This window comes from Ursus maritimus, unplaced genomic scaffold (genome assembly GCF_017311325.1).
Source record: "Ursus maritimus isolate PB19 unplaced genomic scaffold, ASM1731132v1 scaffold_7, whole genome shotgun sequence".
In the NCBI taxonomy this organism is placed as follows: domain Eukaryota; kingdom Metazoa; phylum Chordata; class Mammalia; order Carnivora; family Ursidae; genus Ursus; species Ursus maritimus.
The window spans coordinates 11784882-11807219 of NW_024426885.1; the positions used below are offsets into that span (position 1 = coordinate 11784882).

Sequence of the window (22338 nt, forward strand, 5' to 3'; positions counted from 1 at the left end):
GCTGGTGGGGGTCAGGTGCTGCTGGTGGGGGTCAGGCGCTGCTGGTGGGGGTCAGGCGCTGCTGGGGGGGGTCAGGTGCTGCTGGGGGGGGTCAGGTGCTAGTGGAGCTGTATTTGCCTTCATTGACTTTGTATGTGACTGAGGTCTCGTTCCTGCACTGTTAGAAATTTGGGGAACCCCGGCAGGTGCCTGGGGGCCATTTCCTGGGGCTTCCTGGGTAGACTGAGGCACATCCCCTGCTGCACTTGAGGAATCCCCTCTGCCCGGGGCGCTGGGCTCGGAAAGTTGCTGTTTAAATTGTACTAAATTTACTCTCACTGGTTGTCTTCTGCTTCCCCCAGATAGCTCTCGTCTGTAGCAGCCCCGAGAGGGGCGGTGGGGGCAGAGGGGGCCGGGGCAGGCGACAGCAGCAGCTCCCTGATAAGAGCCTTCAGGAGGCGTCCCCTGTGGGAGAACAGCCCCTTGCAGACTTCCGGGGACTCATTTCCCTTCTAAGCAAGTTCCCATCCCTCCAGGGCCTTGCCGAGTGCCTGTGGGTCAGCTGTGCTGCCCCCTCTGTGCGGTGCTCAGGGACCCCCTCCTCTGGCCTGCCTTCTCTCCCAGGCCCATCTCCCCTCTCCCCCACTCTGCCCATGGAGGGGGGGCTGCGCATTCCCACTTCTGCCCCTTTGCTTCCAAGGACGGCCTCTGTCCTGAGTCTTCTCCCAAAGCTGGGTCTCCCCCTGTCCCAGCAGGGCCACTCTCCCCAGCCTCCTGCCTCCCTCCCTCTCTGCCCCGGAATTGCAGCCTGTCCATTTTGTCTCTCCCTGGACAGCTGCAGAGGCCACCAAGGGGCAGGCACTTGTCCGGAGCCACCCATTTCAGAAGGGACAGACCAGAGAACTCAAATCTCTGACCCAAGCCCAGAGCGACCTGCATGAGTTCACACAGTATCCATTTAGTCATCTTGTTATAATATATTTAGAGTTTAAAAAAATATATGCATATATATAAATATGACTATGGAGCTGACAACTTTTTCCTTTCCTCCCGCCCCCTTCTTCCTTTTCCCCCCTTTCTTCCTTTCTCCAGTCAGGACATTAAAAACAAGGCCATCATCGACCATCTTTATCATTCCATGACTGAAAGGGCATTTGAACACCCCAGAGAGCAAAGACAGGATCTCATGTAAGGAAATGTCCCGATCCCCCGGAATCTTCTAGAGGTTGTTCCGTCCAGGGAGAGACACTGGGTGGCTGAGCCCTGCTCCCCTGTGCTCCCACAGTGTCTCTTGAATTTTGTACCATGTAAATAATGACCTCTTGCCTAAAAACAAGCCAAGGCCGTCTTGCCCGTATCAAGACAGCTTACGTGGTGACTATTTCCTTATCCTTATTCTCATTTCTTCATGAACCAGTGAAAATAACTTCATGCCAGCCTGTGGCATTGTGGGCAGACAGCCATCTGGGAACTCCTGGTGTCATCTTCTCAATTAATTTTAAGTTCCGTGAGAAAAAGGGCCCCGCCTTTCACTTCTTGCATTTGTCACTGCCCTTCCCTTTCCAGGCTCTGCAGTCCTAGAGCTTGGGGCTGAGTCCCACCTCGTCCACATCTTTGCTTGCTCCTCACCGTGCCTCAGTTTCCTCCTCTGTAAAATGGGCCACCCACGAGCCCGACCTCAGCTCTAGCAAGCACTCGGGCAGGCAGCTATTTTTACAGCTGTCCTGCTCACTGTCTCGCCCCCGATCTATCAGAAAACATCCATCAGTGAACATGAGTGCCCGACACTGCTGACCCCGGGAGACGAGCTCCTCCTTTAGAGATGCACAGCCTCTCTGACGCTGGAGGGAGAATGTCACTTAATCGCCTGGCCTAGGGGCCCTGGGGACAGTGAGGGCACATTTGTGCATGAGTGTCAGGCCCCGGGGGCAGCACAGGGCTTCTGGGAAGTGAAGGAAACAAGGACAGGGTCTTCATTTTCACCCCCAGGGTAGGGCTCCTGGGTAATTTTATTTTTTCTGGGCCTTTGCCTAGAAAGTGGAGATTCTAGGGAGGCTACAAATAACAGTCTGGCGTTCTGATTTCCTTCCCTCTGGTAGAAACTGGAAGCCAGTGGCCATCTGTTGTTTAGTCCACTCAAAAGAGGATGTGGAGTCTTGTTTTTCCCCCGGACCCAGGGGTGCTCAGGAGCCCCGCGGCCCCCAGCCTGTCTCCCATGAGACGTCTCTGAGAAGGCAGCGGGTTTCCGGGCTGCGCGAGACTCCTCAGGTGGACCTCAGAGCATGGAACGTAAGGAATGGCCCCCGCCCCCTTTGGCGGGTGTCCTCAGCCTGCGCACTGCCTGGGGGACAGCGTCGCAGGGCGGGGGCTGGGGGGAGAGCGGAGGGCAGACACAGGTGCACAGGCGACGTTTGGAGGCACTGCCTGAGCCCTTGGCTTTCTCTGAGGTCTCTGGCTTCTTGTTAAAAAAAAAAAAAATGCCATGGTGCCTTTTCTGAGTCCAGCCAACCCTCCGCAGCCTGCTCGCCTTCTCTGGTCTTTGATGCTTGTTGCTATTATGATTATTTTAAAACTTTGTCATTTTTATTATTATATTCTGCTAACTGCAGTTCACGCAAACCTCCCCACCGAGGGAATTGCATGCTTGAAGGTAGTTATTCTCAGAAGTTAGATACTGGAGCCGATAAACACTTAAGTAATATTTAGATAGAGTGTTTCCATGACCCACTTTCTCCGGAGCCTTACATAGATCACCAGTTGTAACAAACTGATTCTCTGCTTCTGAGTTTAGATGAGTTTTTTTTTAAATGTAATATGTTTGATGTGGTATAGTTGATATGAGGTTTTAAAGATTTTATTTATTTATTTGGGAGAGAAAGAGTGAGAGGAGGGGCAGAGGGGGAGGGAGAGAGAGAGGGAAAGAATCTCAAGGAGATTCTGTGCCGAGTGTGGAGCCCAACATGGGCCTCGATCTCACAACCCTGAGATCATGACCCGAGCTGAAACCAAGAGCCAGACGCTTAACTGACTGAGCCAGCCAGGTGCCCCTGATGTGAGGTTTTAAATAAGGTTCCTGGGGTGTGCACTTTTCCTTGAATATTTACTGGAGTAATGGGGTGTGTGTGTGTGTTGCACTAAACTGCTTTAGATTTTGGAAATGAACATTTCTGCCTCTTCCTGGGCTTGAATATTTGGTTTGTTTTCTTTAATAATGCCGTAAGTTTTGGGGGTACTTAGGATAGACTCTTCGATGATGTACGCGGACTCTGCTTTGAGGAAGTCGGATACTGAGATTTTACCAGGACCTCATTTGACTTGGGAAGATTGTCTGTGCAGGATCATTACCCAGACCTTCCTGCCGACTAATAGCAGGCATCCGTGCTGTAAGCACTCAGTGCCGATGAGTGTTACAGATGCCTTTTGAGTATGGATTTCCAAGGAATTAATGCCTGGAGAAAGTCTCTGGCAGCTATGACATCATGGCATTTATAAATAATGCGTTACGAAATATGCTGCAAGCAACGAGCCTCGGCCATCTGTATCTTTGAAATAATGGCTTTTGCTAAAGTCAGAAACCACATAGAACAGCATACATGTAAATGGAAAGCGTATGTACATTGCGTTTGTGTGCTAGATGATTCTGGCCCGGTCTCGTGTGGGTTTTTGTCTGCACTGAATTCCCTCTTGGTTTTCTCAGGCTTTTCCCACGGTGCAGTTGTTGTCTTTCTCTCCAAGGCCGTTGTGTTCCGGCCTTTGTGAGCGTGAAGATCAGCAGTTATCAAAAATAAAAATGGCAGTAGAAGCATGATAAAGAGCACGGGCTCTGGAGCTGCGCTTGGAGAGAGGTCCCCCCTTTCCTAGCTGGGTGACCCTTGCAAGTTACCGTCCCTCATCTGTGCTTCCGCATCTGAGGTGGGGGATGATAGTAAGCACGGGGTCATTGTGAGGTGTGAATGATTTAACCCCAGACCAAGCTCAAAGCAGTCCTCAGCACGTTGTAAGCAATGGATAAGTGTTCACTGTTGTTATTAGCTAATGAGAGATTCAACTGAACTTAGATTTATTGAAAGATAAGTGTTGTGCCTACAAATATCTGATCTAAAATGCCTTAAAGGGGGCGCCTGGATGGCTCAGTTGTTAAGCATCTGCCTTCGGCTCAGGGCGTGATCCCAGAGTCCTGGGATCGAGCCCCGCGTCGGGCTCCCTGCTCTGCTGGAAGCCTGCTTCTTCCTCTCCCACTCCCCCTGCTTGTGTTCCCTCTCTCGCTGGCTGTCTCTCTCTCTGTCAAATAAATAAATAAAATCTTAAAATAAAATAAAATAAAATGCCTTAAAGAACTCAGAAGGTTAAAAACAATTTTTTTCATCGCAAAAATATTTTATAGGTAAACTAAACAAGAGGAGATCAACAGAGCTGGACGAAATGACAACAAATGTTATCACTGATGGTCCCTTCTAGCTTGAGTGATCTTAGAGCTGCTAGAAAAGCACATTGGACTTTTGTTCCCCCCCTGTGCATTCCAAGCTTACCTTCTCATGTAATCTATCTAAAATGGCAACTTTTATCGATGAAGAAGCAAAGAGTATTACACTTTTATGGCTCCAGGTGCCAGGAATTGGGAAGCTGGGAACTCTTGGTTTTGCTTTATTTTTAAATTCAGAAGTAATCCCGCTTACTAGAGAGAAAGGTTATTCCTTTTTCTTGTAATTGCTGGACAGATTGTAACATTTAAGGTGAACTTGTCTTAGGAAGCCTTTAGTTACATGCATTGGGAAGTCGTGAAAGTCTCCTGAGTAGGGGACCCTGAGTAACGGAAATGCCCCGAGTTGAAGGGCAATCTCTAGGGCCGAGCCAGATGGGGCGGGTCTCTGCTCAGTCTCACTGGAGGTCAGGAGCATGACTTGGAAAAGAGATATACCATGAAATGAATGGAGTTTGCAAATGTGCTTCTATTTAGAGCTATCTGTCTATATTGATACCAGTCAAGAAGGATCAAGGAAAAAAGGCATAGCCAAAAGCTTTTATCAAAATTGAAAGGCAATCTGGAAGTCTTGGAAAAGTTCAAACCAGTACTTCTGGGAAAAGCAAACACACGCATCAGACAGAGTGTGGGTAGAAGATTCCTATGGTAAGGATGGGGGCGGCAGAAGGCGGGCAAAAAGGCAAGAAGGAGTTGGTCTTTATCCAGGGCACCAATGTCAGAGCCCTGTGGCCGTGGCTATGGAGAGTAGCTGCATCTTGGTGGACTTCCTGAGCCAGCCCTGGAGATTCTGTGCCCTTCTAAAACAGTGTGGGGGTAAATGTATTTCATTACTTTTGATGGCAGGGAGACGGTAGCCCAGCCAAGAACTGAGAGGAAGGGCCGTTTATTTGCCAAGTCCTTTGTTCTGGAGCAACCCTGGGCTTCTGTGGAGGTGGCCCTGGGAGGGACAGTCACCTTCACAATGAAGTCCCAATACTGGTTCCATCAAGCACTTCTTTAACTGGGTCATCTTGGGTAGGTCATTTTACCCTCTGAACCCTTATTTCATCCTCAGAACCTTTACTTCCCAGTCTATAAAATAAGGGGACTAGACCAGACTAGTGGGTATAGAGTGACAAGAGTATTTGATCAAGTGAATGCTGGCACAGAAATCTAATATGCAGAATGATTTGAGCATGACTTAAGGGTTGGGGGAGGTGGCAATTATCTCATGGTGGGGCCAGATATCTCCCGTTTAACCAAAAGAGCGCTCTTTTGGTTAAATGGGAATCCACCAAGTGTATTTATTTGCAAGACAGCATGGCAGCAAAAACCCAAATGTGGTTTGGTTTATTATTGAAAAGAATGTCAGGAGCTTTGGAACCCCTTCAGACCAAGGCTGAAAACTTCTGGGCCAAGTAGGTGTTGTGTGACCGCAGGAGAAATTTGTGGCTGCCTGAGACAGTTCTCGGGAGCAGCCCACTTGTGTCTCCGCATGGATTGACTTCAGAGAAGATCTGCTGAGGGAGGGCAGCGAATTGTCAAGCTGTATTCACGAACAGGAGAGTAAATTGGTGAAATGCTTGGCAGAATGAACCCTCTCGCAGAACTTCTTTTTTTTTTTTTTTAAAGATTTTATTTATTTGACAGAGATAGAGACAGCCAGCGAGAAAGGGAACACAAGCAGGAGTGGGAGAGGAAGAAGCAGGCTCACAGCAGAAGAGCCTGATGTGGGGCTCGATCCCATAACGCCGGGATCACGCCCTGAGCCGAAGGCAGACGCTTAACCACTCTGCCACCCAGGCGCCCCTCGCAGAGCTTCTTATAATGGTGATCTCTTGATTTGAGTTGTACTTTGTCGGGAAGAAACTCAGCGTTCAGAGGCTTGCCGTTCTAGCTTTTGCAAAGAGAGCAGGGAACTAATGTAATGTCCACGGACTGAAGATTCACTTTAGAGAAGCATCCGGTCCATTTGTGTTGTGTTTGAGCGAGTTTGCTTCTCGATGAAAGGAATAGATTTGTCCCAAATAATTCTCTTATGTGCTCTATCACCGGTGCATATTGAAACACAGTCCCCACCCACCCCCTTGGAGGGCTTCTGGCTTCTGCATTTTAACCCCAGTCAGCCAGCGAATGTCTAAAATCCAGGTAGTTCTCCCAGATGCTGGGAGACAGGGTCTCAGCTGCTTGAGAAATCAACACGTGCGTTGACCCCCCAATAGGACACGAAAGATCATGGAAGCTGAGTTACTGTTAAGGCTAATGTATTCGGATATGACTTTCTTCCAAAAACATTTAATTAAATTTATTTATTTATTTGAGAAAGAGAGTGTGAGAGAGAGAGCAAGAGCAGGGTGAGGGACAAAGGAAGAAGCAGGCTCTCCGCTGAGCAGGGAGCCCGATGCAGGGCTCGATCCCATGATCGGGATCATGACCTGAGCCAAAGGCAGACGCTTCACCGACTGAGCCACCCAGGCGTCCTCCAAAACATTTTAAAGATTTTTATTTATTTATTTATTTATTCATTTATTTATTTATTTATCAGAGAGAGAGAGAGACGGTAGGGGAGAGAGTGAGAGCACAAGCAGGGGGAGCGGCAGGCAGAGGGAGAAGCAGGCTCCCCCCTGAGCAGGGAGCCTGACGACACGGGGCTCCATCCCTGGACCCTGGGATCATGACCTGAGCCAAAGGCAGACACTTAACTGACTGAGCCACCCAGGCGTCCCCCCCCCCAACCAAAAAAAAACCATTTTAAACTGTATGGCATCCTAGCTGTTCGCAGCAATTAATATTCATGGGACTTTTTTCATTTATCCTTTTCAAATGGTTTGCTTTGCTGATTTTTTAGTTAAAAGCTTATTTTCTCCTTTATTCAAACTTTTCTTTATAGAAATAGGCTTCTACTTTGAATGAAAAAAGGCAATGGAGAAGAAGTATTAGCTATAAAAAGAGTTCCCTTGATAGATTATTTCAGGGAAGAGGAGAGAGGAACTAACATTTGTTGCGAGTCTGCTGTGAGCTTCTTGGTGCCTGACATGCTTCCCCTTTTTGTCTTTTGGAGAACCAGCGAGAGAAGAGGATTATCTTTATCTCGCACACAGAATTTTGCCCCTTACCATACAGTTTGAGTTGGCCAAACTGGGTTTGGAACCTGGGCCCACCCAAAGTAACAGTTCCATGGTTTTTCCTTGGCTCCAGGAAGGGGCCAGATTCTGTAGAATGAAGCATGTTTGGGTTGTCACTTCCTCTCAGGCAGGTAGTCAAAGTGTGTTAGTTGGAGGTCCCCGTGCCCTTTCCTGTAGTCAAGAGACTTTTCAGGTGTCTTGAGGAAGAGAGGCGGGTGTGTGAGTACAAAGAGTCATTCATGCAGTCTACACCCAGAGTAACTGAGGCTGAACCATACTGGAGGCAAAGGAAAAATCAGTAATACTGATCCTGTATTTACTATTTGGGTATTTTGTTTGTTATGGAATTCTTTTTTAAAAGATTTTATTTATGTATTTGACAGAGCGAGAGACTGAGCACAAACAGGGGGAGAGGCAGAGGGAAGGGGAGAAGCAGAGGCTCCCTACTGAGCAGGGAACCTGACTCAGGGCTCGATCCCAGGACCCTGGGATCCTGATCTGAGCCAAAGACAGACACTTAACCAACTGAGCCACCCCGGGACCCCACATTATGGAATTCTTTGCATATTTTGATTTTTCAAAATCTTGCATGAAAATACCATTTCTCTTGATGCTTGAGTTTTTTAGCAGCCCCCTGAAATCTTGCACCTGCGGCCAGTGTCTTCCTTTTCCCACCCTTGGCCCAACCCTGGTGCATACTTTGGTTGATGTGCCAGGCAATGAGTTACGTGGTGCAGATACAACATAAAGATACGCAGAAGCTGTCAGACTAGGGTCAGTCGTGCACGTCATCACAAGACAGCACGATAATTACAAGACTGCGCACAAAGCGTAATGGGGGAGGCAGCTGCCATTGTGTCGGGGTCCCTGGGAGGATGGCTTGAGTGAGGCTTGAGGGCTGCCTGAGGGTTAGCCAGGGGACACGTGGGTGGGGGAAGGATGGATGGAGAGTGGTGGGAAAGGACAGGGCCCTCTAATTGTTGCTCTGCGCCTCAATTTCCCTCACCTGTAAGATGGAGGAAATGGCAGTGTCTCCTCCCTAAGGTTATTGTCATCAGGATTAGAATGAGGTCCCCGTGTTAAGTGCCTGGAATAGATTCCGGCACATTGTGTATTAGCCACAGCGCTGATGACGATGACCATTATTTGCAGATATTTTTACATGAAGGTATCTTTGGACCACATACCCAGTCTGAACCTTGCTTTGCAGACATCCACGGCAGCGATGGGAGTTCCAGCAGCAGCCAACAGAACCCCAAGAGCACAGCCAAATGGGCGGCCTCTCTGGAGAATCTGCTTGAAGACCCAGAAGGCGTAAAAAGATTTAGGGTTTGCCTTTTTCATTGTTGACTGGGATCGATGCAACCCATGAAGAAGTTTAGACACCTGTGGGGGAAACACAGGCTGGTTTTTCGCTCTGTGTGTCCCGACCTGAGAATAAGGACTTCTCACTTGCCATGGCCACGGTGGAGATGCTCTCCCGGATAGCCTTGGACCGGAGCTGAGGGGCACGCACAGACTGTTTCTGGTTTTGATATAGTTGGATGGGAGGGGGGAGGGGTGATGGGCAAAGAGGCGCTTTGCTCATTGGCAGAATCCACAAAGAATTTCCAGCACTGTGACACCTGGGAGGGGGTGGCCTGGGTCTCTCTGATGAGAAGGTTGGTTCCCTGGTGTGTCGGGGTTTCTTGGGATTCATTATTAACCCAGTGAGAAAGGTGGACAACAGCTGCAGAAGTGAAGCTGAACTCCAAGAGGAGGGCTGATGGATGGGGCGTGTCGGCGCTGTCTAGAAAGACATGTTTTGGCTAGCAGAAACCCCAGGTGTCAGTTAGAAGAACCACATGTGAATTTCGAGAATGCCCCGCATCTGCCTGAGTCCCACCGCCTCTGTCTTTAAGTCTTGGCTCAGGTCAGAGTAAGCCCTGACGCTGTTGGTCCCTGTTGCAGGCTGGGCGACTAACATTCCTGGACACCAGGCCATGGGGAACACCGTCTAGATCTCGGGGAGGACCCCATTCTGCGCACAGCGGGAGGGCGGGCTGTGCTAACCCAACAGCTGTCGAAAGAAAACACACCTCCGACTTAAAATAGTTTTCATCGTGGCATTTTTAGACATGCTTAATATGTTTCTTTTCTTTTGTTTAAAAAAAAATGGGCCTGATTTTAGAGGAATGTACTTTGTTTAAACACTGTCTGGAAGGAACTAATACATCTCCCACTTAAATTTACTCTTTGGTAATTTATGGTCATCTTAGACTTGTGAGTAGATTCTTGCTTCATTTTTTACTCTTCCTGACGGTGCCCAAGTCATTAAGTTCAAATGCATATGAAATTCTAGCTTTAACATTAAACGTACGCTTTGTTTTTCAGGATGGAGTTTTCGAAGGGTGACCGAGCCACAGTCATTAGTTGCGTTTTGCCAAACCAGCCCTTGAAGGAAAATGCATTATTTGTTTGTTTCTTCCTTTAAAGTGGAATACTGCTTGATATTTTTTCCTCTTTTTATCCATAGGAATTTTTAAAAAAAGAATTCAGTGAAGAAAATGTTTTATTTTGGCTAGCCTGTGAAGATTTTAAGAAAACACAGGATAAGAAGCAGGTATGTCTTCCAGTCTGTAATCATGTGTTCTTGATCTTTTTTTTTCTCTCATTATAAAGTTACAGCTGCCTTTCCGATAGACTTTGAAATTGCCTCAAGAAATCCGAACTGTATTGGACTTGGGGAAACACTGAAGCTTCAGGTTAGGTATCTTGTGTGGTTCAAATATTAATAATTTTTAAAAGTGTGTTAATTTTTATTTTTTTTAATATTTTATTTATTTTTGAGAGAGTGAGAGAGTGAGAGAGAGAGAGTGCACACATACGAGCTGGGGGGGGGGCAGAGGGAGAAGCAGACTCCCCGCTGAGCAGGGAGCCCGATGTGGGACTCGATCCCAGGACCCTGGGATCATGACCTGAGCCAAAGGCCCGTGCTTCACCGACTGAGCCACCCAGGTGCCCCTAAGTGTGTTAAGTTTTAAATGGAGCTGTTCAAATGGACAAATAGTTAAAGTAAAAATAACGATTTCTGTTATTTCAAGTTTATTATTGCGCACGATTTCTTTCTTCATGGGTAAGTTATGAGGATGCTTCCCCAGAGTTTGACATGTTGGCGTTTTGTACAGACGTAGTAAAACGATAAACAGCTGTGGGGCGATAAAAGCGCAACTCGAATCAGATAGATTGTCAATTATTCAACGTATCTTTACAAAACATCCTGCAGTTGGCAGGCGTCCCGCGTAGAACGTTCCTGACTGTTCTCCTGGGTAGATGCATGCTCTTTGCAGGGTACCCTTTCATTCTGATGTCAGCAGATTTTCTGTCCTTGAAGGTTGGGTGCGAGGGGAGGTGGAAGAGATGATGGGGAAGAAGGCGTGTGGATCGGGTGTGTTTATGAGGTCTGTGCCTGTGTATTTTGAAGAGGCTACCAGCTACGTGTCTACAGGGACCAGCGAGTGAATATGAATCTGTGAAGCTTTGGTGTGAGGCTATAGGGAGCGGTGGGGACTGGGCCACTGTGGGCCGCTGGCCCCGCCTCCAGGAGCTGTGGCTGATTCTTCAGCTGACTTTGGCAGTGAACACTTTGGGGCGTGTGGCTGTCTGGGCTTTCCGTGCTTTGAGTTCTGCCCTTCTAGGTCTTTGCTTGCCCATCCTTGCCCCCAGAACCCTAAGGGGTGGGTGTTTCTTCCTAAGACACCTTAGGAAGACAGCCCAGCACTGCCTGGTTTTCCAGAGAAGTTGGACGTTTGGATTCTTAGGAAATCATCCGATTTTATAAATGTTGGAACTAATTTGTAAAAAATGTAAAACCTTGTCTGCCAAACAAAACACATCCACGGGCAGATGCAGCTCATGGGCTGCCAGGGTTTGAGCCTGTGTCTCCAAAAGCTAGACTCCACGAAGCCGGCGCCATTACGTGTTTGTAGACAGCATCCTGGAAAATGTTCATCATTGGTCTGTTCAAAGCCTTTTCCTGACTCAGACACTCTTCTCCCAAGATGGAGCAGCGGGGCCTTCCTTCTACCGCCTTCCTCTCTGTGGCGGCAAGGGTGGATGCTAAGATAGGTTCCCTTTAGCTCGAATTTCCTAGGTTGGCCTAGAAAGCCTTCCCAGGCAGGACCCTTGGCATTTGCTTCCTTCAGGCTTCTTCTCTTCCCTGGATGACCGTCTGAGCCTCCTAGGCGGTGAATGGTCTCCGGGGAAAAGTGAGCATGTGGGTCTATGTGCCCTGGAAAGCTGGGATGCCACCCTGGGGACAGGAGGGTTCATTGTTTTCTTTCGGCCCAGCACCCAGGACAGGGCCCAGGGGCCACTGTCTATAAATGCTGGACTGTGCAATTTGATTGGTCCAGCCTCAGGCTAAAACCCTAGGCAAGAGCCAAGCAGGCAAACAGATGTCCATTCTTCTGCCATATTCTTTATGTGTTGGTGGTGAGAGGGGCCGTCCCTCCCCACACCACACTGCCACCACAGTTTACTAATCGGGAAGCTGAGGCTCCCCGACGGCTGAGCTGGGACTTGAACCAGCATTCCAAGGTCACCTGGACCCTCTCCCTGCACACCATGCTTGGGCATCCTTAGATTCGGGTGAGTCCGAGCTTTGGGAGGGCCTGCTCAGGGCCAGGCCTTGTAAAGTGCGTGGGAGACACACGGGGACGAGACAGACAAGCTTGTTTAGGGAACAGGCATCGAGAAGGAAAGCAGCTTGTTAAACAAGCCTTTGCAAGTGTGCTGAGCAGAGAAATGGGAAGTGTGGGTTCTGTGGGAGCCCAGGCGGGGGTCGGTGGGGAAGCTGACACCTGAAGTGGAGTTTGGGGGTGGGGGTAGCCTCTGGGGAGGACGGCCTGGAGAGAGGAGCCGAAGGAAGGCCAGGTGGTGGGAGAGCGGTGCTTGAGGGGCAGGCCGGCTCCGCTGGGCTTGAGGCTGGGAGGGAGGGAGGGGTGGTCACACCTGGAGAGCCTGGGAGTGCAGGTGAACACTGGAACACCACGGGGTTGGGCTGCATCCTATAGACAGAGTTTCCAGAATCTGGCAGGCCCTTGCTGCACACCCATAACACCCAGCATAGGACCCCTTCAAGGTTGGTGTCCTGAAGCCTAGAACATGTGGGGAGCCCTCACCCGCCAGCCGCCCGAGAAGGCAGACAGTGCTGGGAAGGAAGCAAGCCGCCGTGAGGCCCGCCCGCGGTGCCCGGCTCGGTCTGGGTTATCACACTGAGCCTCATGACTGCCCGCATCCTTCCAGATGTGTGGGCTGTGGTTTGGGAGGATACTCGGCGGCTTGCCTACGCTGCCCGGCTTGGTGCAGACAGGGCCAGAGTGCAGACCCAGGTCTCCGACCGCAAGGCCTGTGTATTCTCCAGTGGGTCTGGCTACAGGGGAAGTAAAACCAGGATTAAGTTCTAAAGCACTAATTTTAAAAAGTGAAGGAGGACAGAGGCAGGGGGAGAAGTGAGCCCAACCGAGTTTCACAATAACACTTGTCGTGTCTGGTCCAGCGGGGAGTCTGCAGTGAACGACGGCAGTGGTGGGATCGGTGCAACTCTTACTTTGCCTCCGTTATTTTATTTATTTTTTAAAGATTTATTTATTTTAGAGAGCAAGGAAGCACGAGTGGGAGGGGCAGAGGGAGAAGGAGAGAGAATCTCAAGCAGACTCCATGCTGAGTGTGGACCCTGACATGGGGCTCCATCCCACGACCCTGACATCACAACCCAGAGCCGGGCCCTTCACTGGCTGAGCCACGCAGGGGCCCCTCCATTGTTTTAAATAGGCCCTGGGTGGCTTGTTTTTTTTTTTTTCATTCTTTTGCTAGGATTATTCAGCTGGATCTCTCCAGAGCCCTTACCGACCGACCTGGCCTCTTGTGTGTAGAATGTCTTTCTTTCCTTTCTATGCCGTCTTGTCTTCCCTCTATCATGCAGGCTCCGTGGGTCTGAGATCCTTGTCTGTCTTCTCCCCACTGTATCCACGTGCCTGGAGCAGCCTGGTGCCGTCTACTTCCCGTTCTCCCCACTCAGGTCAGCGGCCACCTGAGGACCCACCGGGGGCGGGGTCCCAGCCCTTCCCACTCATGCTGTGGTGACGGCCCTGGGGACAGATGTGTTTTCTCAGAAGCTCCAAACGGTGGACCAGGGCCGTGCCCCCGCCGTCTTCCCAGGCTTGTGTTTTGCCTCCTGGCTGGCAGGCAAGCGCCCTTATGTTGGGAGGGTCTTGATGCTGCGTGTGTGGCAGGGATGCTGGGTTTTAAGAAGTTGGGAGGGTGACAGCCCGCACCCCCGCCCTCCTTGGGGTTCCTAGGGTGGTTGTACCTTTCAGGGAGTTCACTCAGCAAGCAGCTTTCAAAGCACTGCTCTCCCTTCCCAATTTATGGCTTGAAATTCTTTCGTAAAGTGCCTCTTCCCCATGCATTCGCACGAGAGACGGATCTAGCTTGTAAAACCGAGCAGCATTTTTTAAAAGATTTTATTTATTTATTTGACAGAGAGAGAGAGAGAGCACAGCAGGGGGAGCGGCAGGCAGAGGGAGAGGGAGAAGGAAACTCCCCGCTGAGCCGGGAGCCCCATGCGGGGCTTGATCCCAGGACACTGAGACCATGACCTGAGCCAAAGGCAGACACTTAACTGACTGAGCCACCCAGGAGTGCTTCCCGAGCAGCATCTATGAGTGATAAAACCTCAAGAAAAGCTTCAGTGACGTGTTGGGTATCCCCGAATTCATTCATTCACTCATTCATTCGTTCAGCAGCATGTGCGTACTGGGCTTGTTCACTCTGTGACAGAGTGGAGAAGGACATGGCGGTTTGTGCAGATTTGTAAAAACCAAGCCGAGAGTGGGGGTGGGGAAGTGGTGGGGCAGTACCGGTTTCTTTCTTTCTTTTTCTTTTTAAAAGATTTATTTATTTATTTGAGAGAGAGAGCGTGCATGTGAGTGTGGGGGGTGGGCAGAGGGACAGGGAGAGAATCTCAAGCAGACTCTGAGCTGAGTGGGGAACCTGACTTGGGGCTCGATCTCACGACCCTGAGATCATGACCCCAGCTGAAATTAAGAGACGCTTAACCAGCTAAGCCACCCAGGCGTCTCACAGTGCAGGTTTCTAAATTCACAGCTCCGAGAGGGACTTGCACTGGTATTTAAATATAATGGTGCCTTTTTATAGTGTTTCAGAGTTAACAGAGTTACAGGGGGAGGCGTCTATGGTGTTTGTGATTTTTATTACATATTTAATGCTACAACTTGATCCAGGATTTGAAGTGTTTGAGGTTCTTATTTAAAGTGCTAAAGTAGGGGCACCTGGGTGGCTCAGTGTGCTCGCTCGCTCTCTCTCTTGTGCTCTCTCTCAAATAAATAAAATCTTAAAAAAAGAAAAGTACCAAAATAAAGGTTTTCCTAAAAGGCTAAAACACCATCTTCTTTATTAAAAAAAAAAAAATGTATTCAAAAATCCCCAAACGACCCACGCTCCTTCTGGAGTAAGATGGGCTGGTTCCCTTCACCCCGCAGCACCCTCCAGATTTCATCCCCGTCTCTGGTTCGTGCTGTGCCTTCGGCACGGGTTTGGCTGGGTCCACGCTGGCCCAAGCGGAGCTCAGCTGCTCCCGGCGTGGTGTAGACCCAGCACCGGCCGGCCCTGCACCCCCGTTCCTTCCGAGCTAACGCATCGCTTTCAGATGTTATCTACCAGCTTCCTCTTGCTATACGTCAGCTTTCACTTACGGACATCCCTGTCTATTTTCGTGACGAAGTCTCTTCTTTCTCGTTTGCTGCTGAGCCAAAAGGGATGGCTTTTCTTTTTTTTCTTGGACCATCGTTTACTTTTCTTATTTTTATAACCTCCAGCAGCCCTCAAATGCCTCTCGACACGGTGTCGCATGGATTCAGGCCTCTCGGTTCCCCTCCACAGCTGGGGTTCACCCGGGGACCGTCCCCCTGGGGCCCTCTGACCACAGCTCCCATCGGGGTGTCCCCAGGCCTTCCTTTGCCACCACGGGCATTCCCTCAGCCTCTCGCCTGTTTCAGGGACCCAGGACCTCCTCTAGTCCCGAGTGGCCCCCTCCTGCTGTGCGGGCACGGCCAGCGGCAGGTTCCTGAGGAAGGGGACGTGGCAGGTGGACATTTAAAGATCTCGTTGAGTGAAAATGTTATTTTTTCCCACTACTCTCCCACTTCACTGATACCATGATGGAACATAGAATTGAATTCTAGGTTGATCGTCTTAGACCTTTGAACACGCTGCCCCATTGTCTTCCATTTTGGTTAAGAATTAGTATTTTATATGTAAACTGTTTGGTTTCTTTTCCTCTTTTCCTTTCGGAATAGCATACGCTCTTCTTTGCGTCACGAATATTCTACAGCTGTATAGTCAGAGGCTTTGGGGGGTTGGGGTTCATCCACCACGTGGGCGTTTTGTGGACGCTTTTAATCTGGAAATGTATAGTTCTGGGCAACGTTCGGTGGTTATGATTGTCGTGACTTTTGGTAACTCCTTTCCTTCCCTTTTCTCTGGCCTCTTTCCCAGTGACGGCCCTCCCCCCCGGATGGAACAAGCCCTTCACTTTACTAAACTCTTTTCCCTCTTTTTTTTTTTTTTTTTTTTTTTTTTTTTTTGGTCTCTTTGGCTTTTGGTTCCTACTTCTCTTTTGGAGATTTCAACTTTATTTCCACATCCTTCTGTGGAATTTCTTTCTGCTTTTGTTTTCTCTAGACTGGGGCCCTGTAGTCTCTTCCTGGCAGCCACAAAGCTGATACGCTCATAAACACATGTACGTCCCGTGCGCTGGGCTGGGAGGATTTTGCTGGGGGTCCGTAGTAGAGTTCCGCTTAACCGCTTGGTATCTCACCCTTGCCCTCCTCGTGCCTCCGTTCTGCAGCTTTCCCCGAGTCCATTTCTTTAGAGGAGAAAACTCTAATCTCCCATGGAGAAGGGAGGGGGATAGCTGCTCAGGGTTGGGGGGCCCTGGGGGGCCCTGGGGTTCTAATAGCTTCTTTCTGCTGCCCTCCTTGTCCCTTCTGTCTGGGGCACCTGATGCCCCCCGAGTTCCTGCCATTTTTGGGCGCTCCTTGTTGGCGCTCCCTCCCCACCCATGCAGGTGCACGTTTCTGTCGCTGCTCTCTGAAGAGTCATCTGCTGTCCCTCCAACTGCTTTCCATTTCCTGAGCCAGTTCTCAGAAATATTCTCACATCGTCTACTTGATATTTTCTTTGCCTCATTCTTTTTCTGAAGCTGATATGAATAAAGGTAGTAGCTCGATTCTTAACTTTTCTCATGGTCCCCTCCCGCAGTCCATCTCCGGCCGAGGGGTGGGAGTGGTCGAGGACCGGCTGTGCAGGCCCACGTGGGAGACCGAGTGAACCAAGTGAACAGATCTCGGTGACAGGCGCAGTGTGGGGTGAAGCAGGTTTTGGGGACTGTGGCCCCCAGCTTCCTGGAGTAGAGATGGCAGGACCCACTGGCCAGGAAGGGCCACTTCACATTTTGGTGTCAAGTTGGTGGTGTCTGTGGGACATCCAAGCCCACATTTCTAGAAATCAGTTGGCTCCGTGGTCAGTAGCTTGGGGGGGGAGGGTTGGGCTGAGATCTTGGGAGAGCCTGTGGTTAGGAAAGCATTCCCACTAGGGCAGAAGTCTGGGAACCCCAGAATTTGTGGGGGAACAGAGAGACGGGAAACTACAAAAGAGACAGAAATAGGAAGGTGTTGGAGGATCCTGAGAGGGTAGCCAGGGGCCAGAGAGCGGACCAGAAGAAGGTCCAAGGGAGTGAGGCACCAGCCCATGTGGGTGAGCTGCTGGGAACCCAAGCTGGCAGGTGGGCGGAAGCCGGGCTGAGGAGGGGGGCACGGAGACGATGGAGACGCAAAGTGCACGCTTTTCCTTTGAGATGTTTCAGGAAGACGTCAGAGGTGCTCGAGGTCATTAGCGATAAGGGCATGTGACATGCAAGGAGGTTTTATGTTCCCAATGGAGAAAGTTTCAGCACCCTTAATGGATGGGGGAGGGGAGCCAGGGCCGTGAAAGCAACACTCTTCTGAGCTCTGGAATGCTGATGCTCTTGTCTTCTTCTGAGTAGACTGCTGTGTCTAGGGCTGATATTAGAGTGAATTTGCTTCTCCTCAACACGCATTTGCTGAGGGAGCAGCGGTTCAGTGCTGACTTCCGCCTGAGCTTGTTATGGCTGATGCATTGCCAGGCTGGAAGTTAGGCCCCAGACTCGTGGGGTGTCTGGGAGAGGCTTCTCTGGGTGCAAATGCTCCCACAGGCAGTCCTCAGGTTGGCGCCAGGAGTCATCACAGTGGCCCAGGCGGATCCTTTTCCAGCACCTTCTGGATGGGCAGGGCCGGGTGTTGGACCCGTTTGCTCTCCGCGGGGCAGGTGCGCTGGTGGATGCTGGCAGGGTTGGGGGAGAGAAGCTGGCCATCCTTCCAGCTCACACCCAGAACCACAGACCCAGGCAGCTCCACCGGTGCTCGTTCTGTGCCTGACCTGACGGGAGCTAGAATAGGGTTAATGAAGCTATGGAAAATCAACCAAAATAACTCGAGAGACCCGGTTCTTCTTTTTTGTTAAGAGTTCTCGGCATGGGCACCAGGCCTTCCCGTGACTGGCTTGTGGTCTGCAGTCTAAGGGTTTCCCTTTTCAGTCACGCTTCCTATCCCGGCCCAGATAAGCTCTGTGGCTGAAGCCATTCCCCCTGTGTGTGTTCAGCCAGAGGTGGGGCCAGCCATGGACCAGGTCGGCCCTGGACTGGGTGCCTCGGGGACCCCACACTCTTCCCAGACAGACTCAGGAGGGGTGGCTGGGGGACCTCAGGGTGGGGCTGAGCCACCCAGAGGCTAGCATACCTTCAAGCACCCCCAGCCTGCTTCCTCTCCTCCTGGGCCCTCCAGCCCCCGCCTCCAAGCCTAAGCTACTCATTATACTTCTCCTTTGCAGAACCACCCAAGACAGCCTGGATTCATCTGGAAAACATGTGTGTGTGTGTGTGTGTGTGTGTGTGTGTGTGTGTGTGAATGTTCAAGGGGGAGGGGAGACCCAAGTGATTTCTATTTCCAGAGCTCTGCATGGAGTTTGCTGATCAGACTAGACGAAATTGTATTTTCATGAAGTATTGTTAAAACAGGAAGTGGTTTTCCAAAATTGTTCTTCACTGACAGAAGGGGTGGTGGGAGTGAGGCTCATGACTTCATGGAGCGGTGGGTCTTTGAAAAGCAAGAAGCTCCGAAGTGCTGCCCCACCTGGATCTCGTGATGGCCTCCAGACTTGTCCGTTGGAGTAGCCATATTTATCTTAAGATGCTCCCGTGTTGTTGAGTTTGACATCATTTAATGGTTCATGGTAACAGCTGATGAAGAAATGACACCGTGGCCCGGGGTGTTGGCCCTCCCCCCCCCCACCTGGGTAGTCTTCCTGCGTGTACTGTCAAAACTTCTTTCTGGGGGATAGGATGGTCAAGCCTTGGCCTCATGGCGTCTTTTGTCAACTAGTCCCTGGGACCAAAGTCAGTTAAATTCCCCTCCTTTCAAGCACCAAGTAGTGAAGCCTTCTTGTGGTTTCTAGGAGGCCGAATGTTTCCAGAGCCTGGGCTTTCCTGAGCCGAGCTCTGCAGCCTGTGTGGGGTCCCACATGGGCTCTCTGGAGACAATGGCAGTTTTCTAGGCCCCATGAAGCGCCCCTGCTCCCCCCACATCATGGCTTCATGGTTGCAGGTCAGACCCCCCACATCATGGCTTCATGGTTGCAGGTCAGACCCCCCACATCATGGCTTCATGGTTGCAGGTCAGACCCCCCACATCATGGCTTCATGGTTGCAGGTCAGACCCCCCACATCATGGCTTCATGGTTGCAGGTCAGACCCCCCACATCATGGCTTCATGGTTGCAGGTCAGACCCCCCACATCATGGCTTCATGGTTGCAGGTCAGACCCCCCACATCATGGCTTCATGGTTGCAGGTCAGACCCCCCACATCATGGCTTCATGGTTGCAGGTCAGACCCCCCACATCATGGCTTCATGGTTGCAGGTCAGACCCCCCACATCATGGCTTCATGGTTGCAGGTCAGAAACATTTGTCTCCCGACTTGCTGTGGGGTGAGGTACTAGGTGAGGCTGTAATATCCAGAGAACCAACCCCCATCTTTGCCGTCAGTGAGGTGCCTCCTTTCTCTAGGAGAAAATAGAACCCTCAGGGAGGCTCTGGAGGACCAGGCTGCCTTCCGCAGCCCCAGCAAGGAGACATGCTGTTTTTAAGACAGAGCACTTACCCGAAGTGCTTTTGCTCCAGGTTTTCGCTGCAACCTGAGTGCACGTGGGCGTATCTTTTCCAGCTGTGCTTAGAAGCATTTTAAGGCCTGTACCTACTTAGGACTGATGCTTTCCAGCAGGACGGTGCTTGAGACTCAGGGTGGGCAGCGAAACTTCTCCCCTTTCCCTAGACTCATATCCTGGTACCAAAAATATCCTTGTCCTGGAATGTGGACCCCCTAGAGGGGGTGATGTATCTCACGGGTGTGGAACGGGGACACNGGGCGGGGGGGGAGGGCGGCGGGGAGATGAAAGGCTTTGGAGCCAAACAACCCTCAGTTTCCCTGTAGACTCCTTGAACAAGCCACATCACCTCTCCTCTGTGACCTCATCGGGGAAGTGGCGCCAGCAGGAAATGGCCCTTTGCTGGATGCTCAGGGGATTAAGGAAATGGGATCATGGCTGTAAAGCCCCTCGCATGTGTCCTGGACACAGTGGGTGCTTGATGACTGGTTGGGATATGTGTGCTTGGGCTAACTTGATTTTTTTTTTCTTTTTCTTTTTTCTTTTATTTTTTAGAGGGGGGAGGGGCACAGGGAGAGGGAGAGAAAGAATCTTAAGAAGGCTCCACACCCAGAACAGAGCCCAGCTTGGGGCTCCATCTCAAGTACCCTGAGATCATGACCTGGGCTGAAATCGGGAGTCGGATGCTTAACTGGCTGAGCCACCCAGGCGCCCCAAACTTGATTTTTCAAATTGTGGTAAAACACTCATAGCACAAATCTTTTTTTTTTTTTTTAAAGACTTTATTCATTTATTCGACAGAGATAGAGACAGCCAGCGAGAGAGGGAACACAAGCAGGGGGAGTGGGAGAGGAAGAAGCAGGCTCATAGCGGAGGAGCCTGATGTGGGGCTCGATCCCATAACGCCGGGATCACGCCCTGAGCCGAAGGCAGACGCTTAACCGCTGTGCCACCCAGGCGCCCCCATAGCACAAATCTTTTAACCATTTTTCAGGGCTTTCATTTTTACGTTTTAATCATTTTAAAGTATACAGTTTAGTGGCATTAAGTGCATTCACACTATCCAGTTCCAGAAATCTTTCATTGCCCTAAAGAGAAACCCCTTCCCCGTGTGTGGCCGTGCCCCGTCTCCCCCTTCCCCCAGCCCTGAGCCACCACTCAGTTTTCTGTCTCTTCTGGATAGTTCACGTGAATGGAACTGTGCGGTATGCGGCCTTTAGGGCCTGGCTTTTGTCCTCAGCACACGTTTCCAAGGTTCCTTCCTGTTGTAGCGCGTGTCCATGCTTTGCTTGTTTTTATGACTGAACAATATTCCCTCGAGTCCTTCATTTGGAGACCTCACAGGATGGTCCTAAATGGTGCAGACTGTTACCTGCTCTGGGCCAGGATTCCTTCTGTCTTCATTTCTGAGTGGATGGTGTAGCAATTTCGTGACAGGAGATGAGGCAGGGGTAGGGGCTAGGCCCTTCACGGGCCCTCCCGGGTAGAGCTTAGCCCCAGGGCGGCAGCCAGAGCCCTCAAGGGCTACGGAGCTGCTTCTGGGTCTGGCTGGAGTGGAGAACTGGGTTCAGGAGGGAAGGGCTGGGCTCCCAGATAACTGGCTCGCTGTGTCTCCTCCAGATGCAAGAAAAGGCAAAAGAGATCTACATGACCTTTCTGTCCAGTAAGGCCTCGTCACAAGTCAACGTCGAGGGGCAGTCCCGGCTCAATGAGAAGATACTGGAAGAACCACACCCATTGATGTTCCAGAAACTTCAGGACCAGGTAACCTGACTTCCCTACCTGCCCCTGGATGTGACACTTATTCCCTGGCTGGAAGAATGTTAGACGCCCCAGAAGCCATCCCCTCCGGCTGGGCAAGTTGAGGCACACTGAGGGGCCATGGTTGGTGAACGAGAGGGGAATGAAATGCCAGGCTCAGGATCTGACCCATAGGAGGCTCCCTAAGGCCTGCGTACTTTTGGTCTACACACAGTTTGAACCAGCAGGGTTATCTTCTTCTCAACCCAGATTAGAAGGGAGGCTGGAGCTATTCAAGGAACCCACACTGAGGAAGCAACATGTAACTGCTGAAGGTAGGAACAGAGAGAAAAATCTAGAAAGCAAGCACAAGGGCTCACAGTGGTAGGGAAGCTGGGGCTGTTTTTGTGCAAATACTGATCATGACCACCCATTTCTGGTGGCCCGGGACTGTAAGCTGGTTCATAGTGAGGCTCCCGAGTTATAAGGAAAAGGTTAACATTTGGCACCTTATTCCACTTAAAGCAGGAAAAAAATGAGTTTAAAAAAATGGACCTATAAGGGGTAGTTTTCTGGCAAGCTTTTTTATGAGATATGCCCGCAGTAATAGGAAAAGGGGTGGAACTGCACTCCAGAGATTTCTTAGACATGAATTGGCAGGTGTGACTACCCAGAATGTGCTTGTGAAATGTTATCTATACGCTTGACGGTGGAACACAGACCAGTGT

At 50.5% G+C, this 22338-nt stretch overlaps 1 protein-coding gene across 4 annotated transcripts in view; it reads left to right on the forward strand.

Annotated features, from left to right (window-relative positions):
* The window catches only part of RGS10 (regulator of G protein signaling 10), a 38888-nt gene that overhangs the window by 4375 nt on the left and 12175 nt on the right, over nucleotides 1-22338 (forward strand). For 3 of the 4 annotated variants that reach the window (XM_040624325.1, XM_040624326.1, XM_040624324.1), the window contains exons 3-5: nucleotides 8777-8895; nucleotides 10082-10168; nucleotides 21491-21634. In XM_040624325.1, the coding sequence (XP_040480259.1) occupies nucleotides 8777-8895; nucleotides 10082-10168; nucleotides 21491-21634 (350 nt within the window). Of the gene's footprint in view, nucleotides 1-2246; nucleotides 2269-8776; nucleotides 8896-10081; nucleotides 10169-21490; nucleotides 21635-22338 lie in introns of those variants that run through there. The other variant, XM_008685129.2, reaches the window with a different exon arrangement.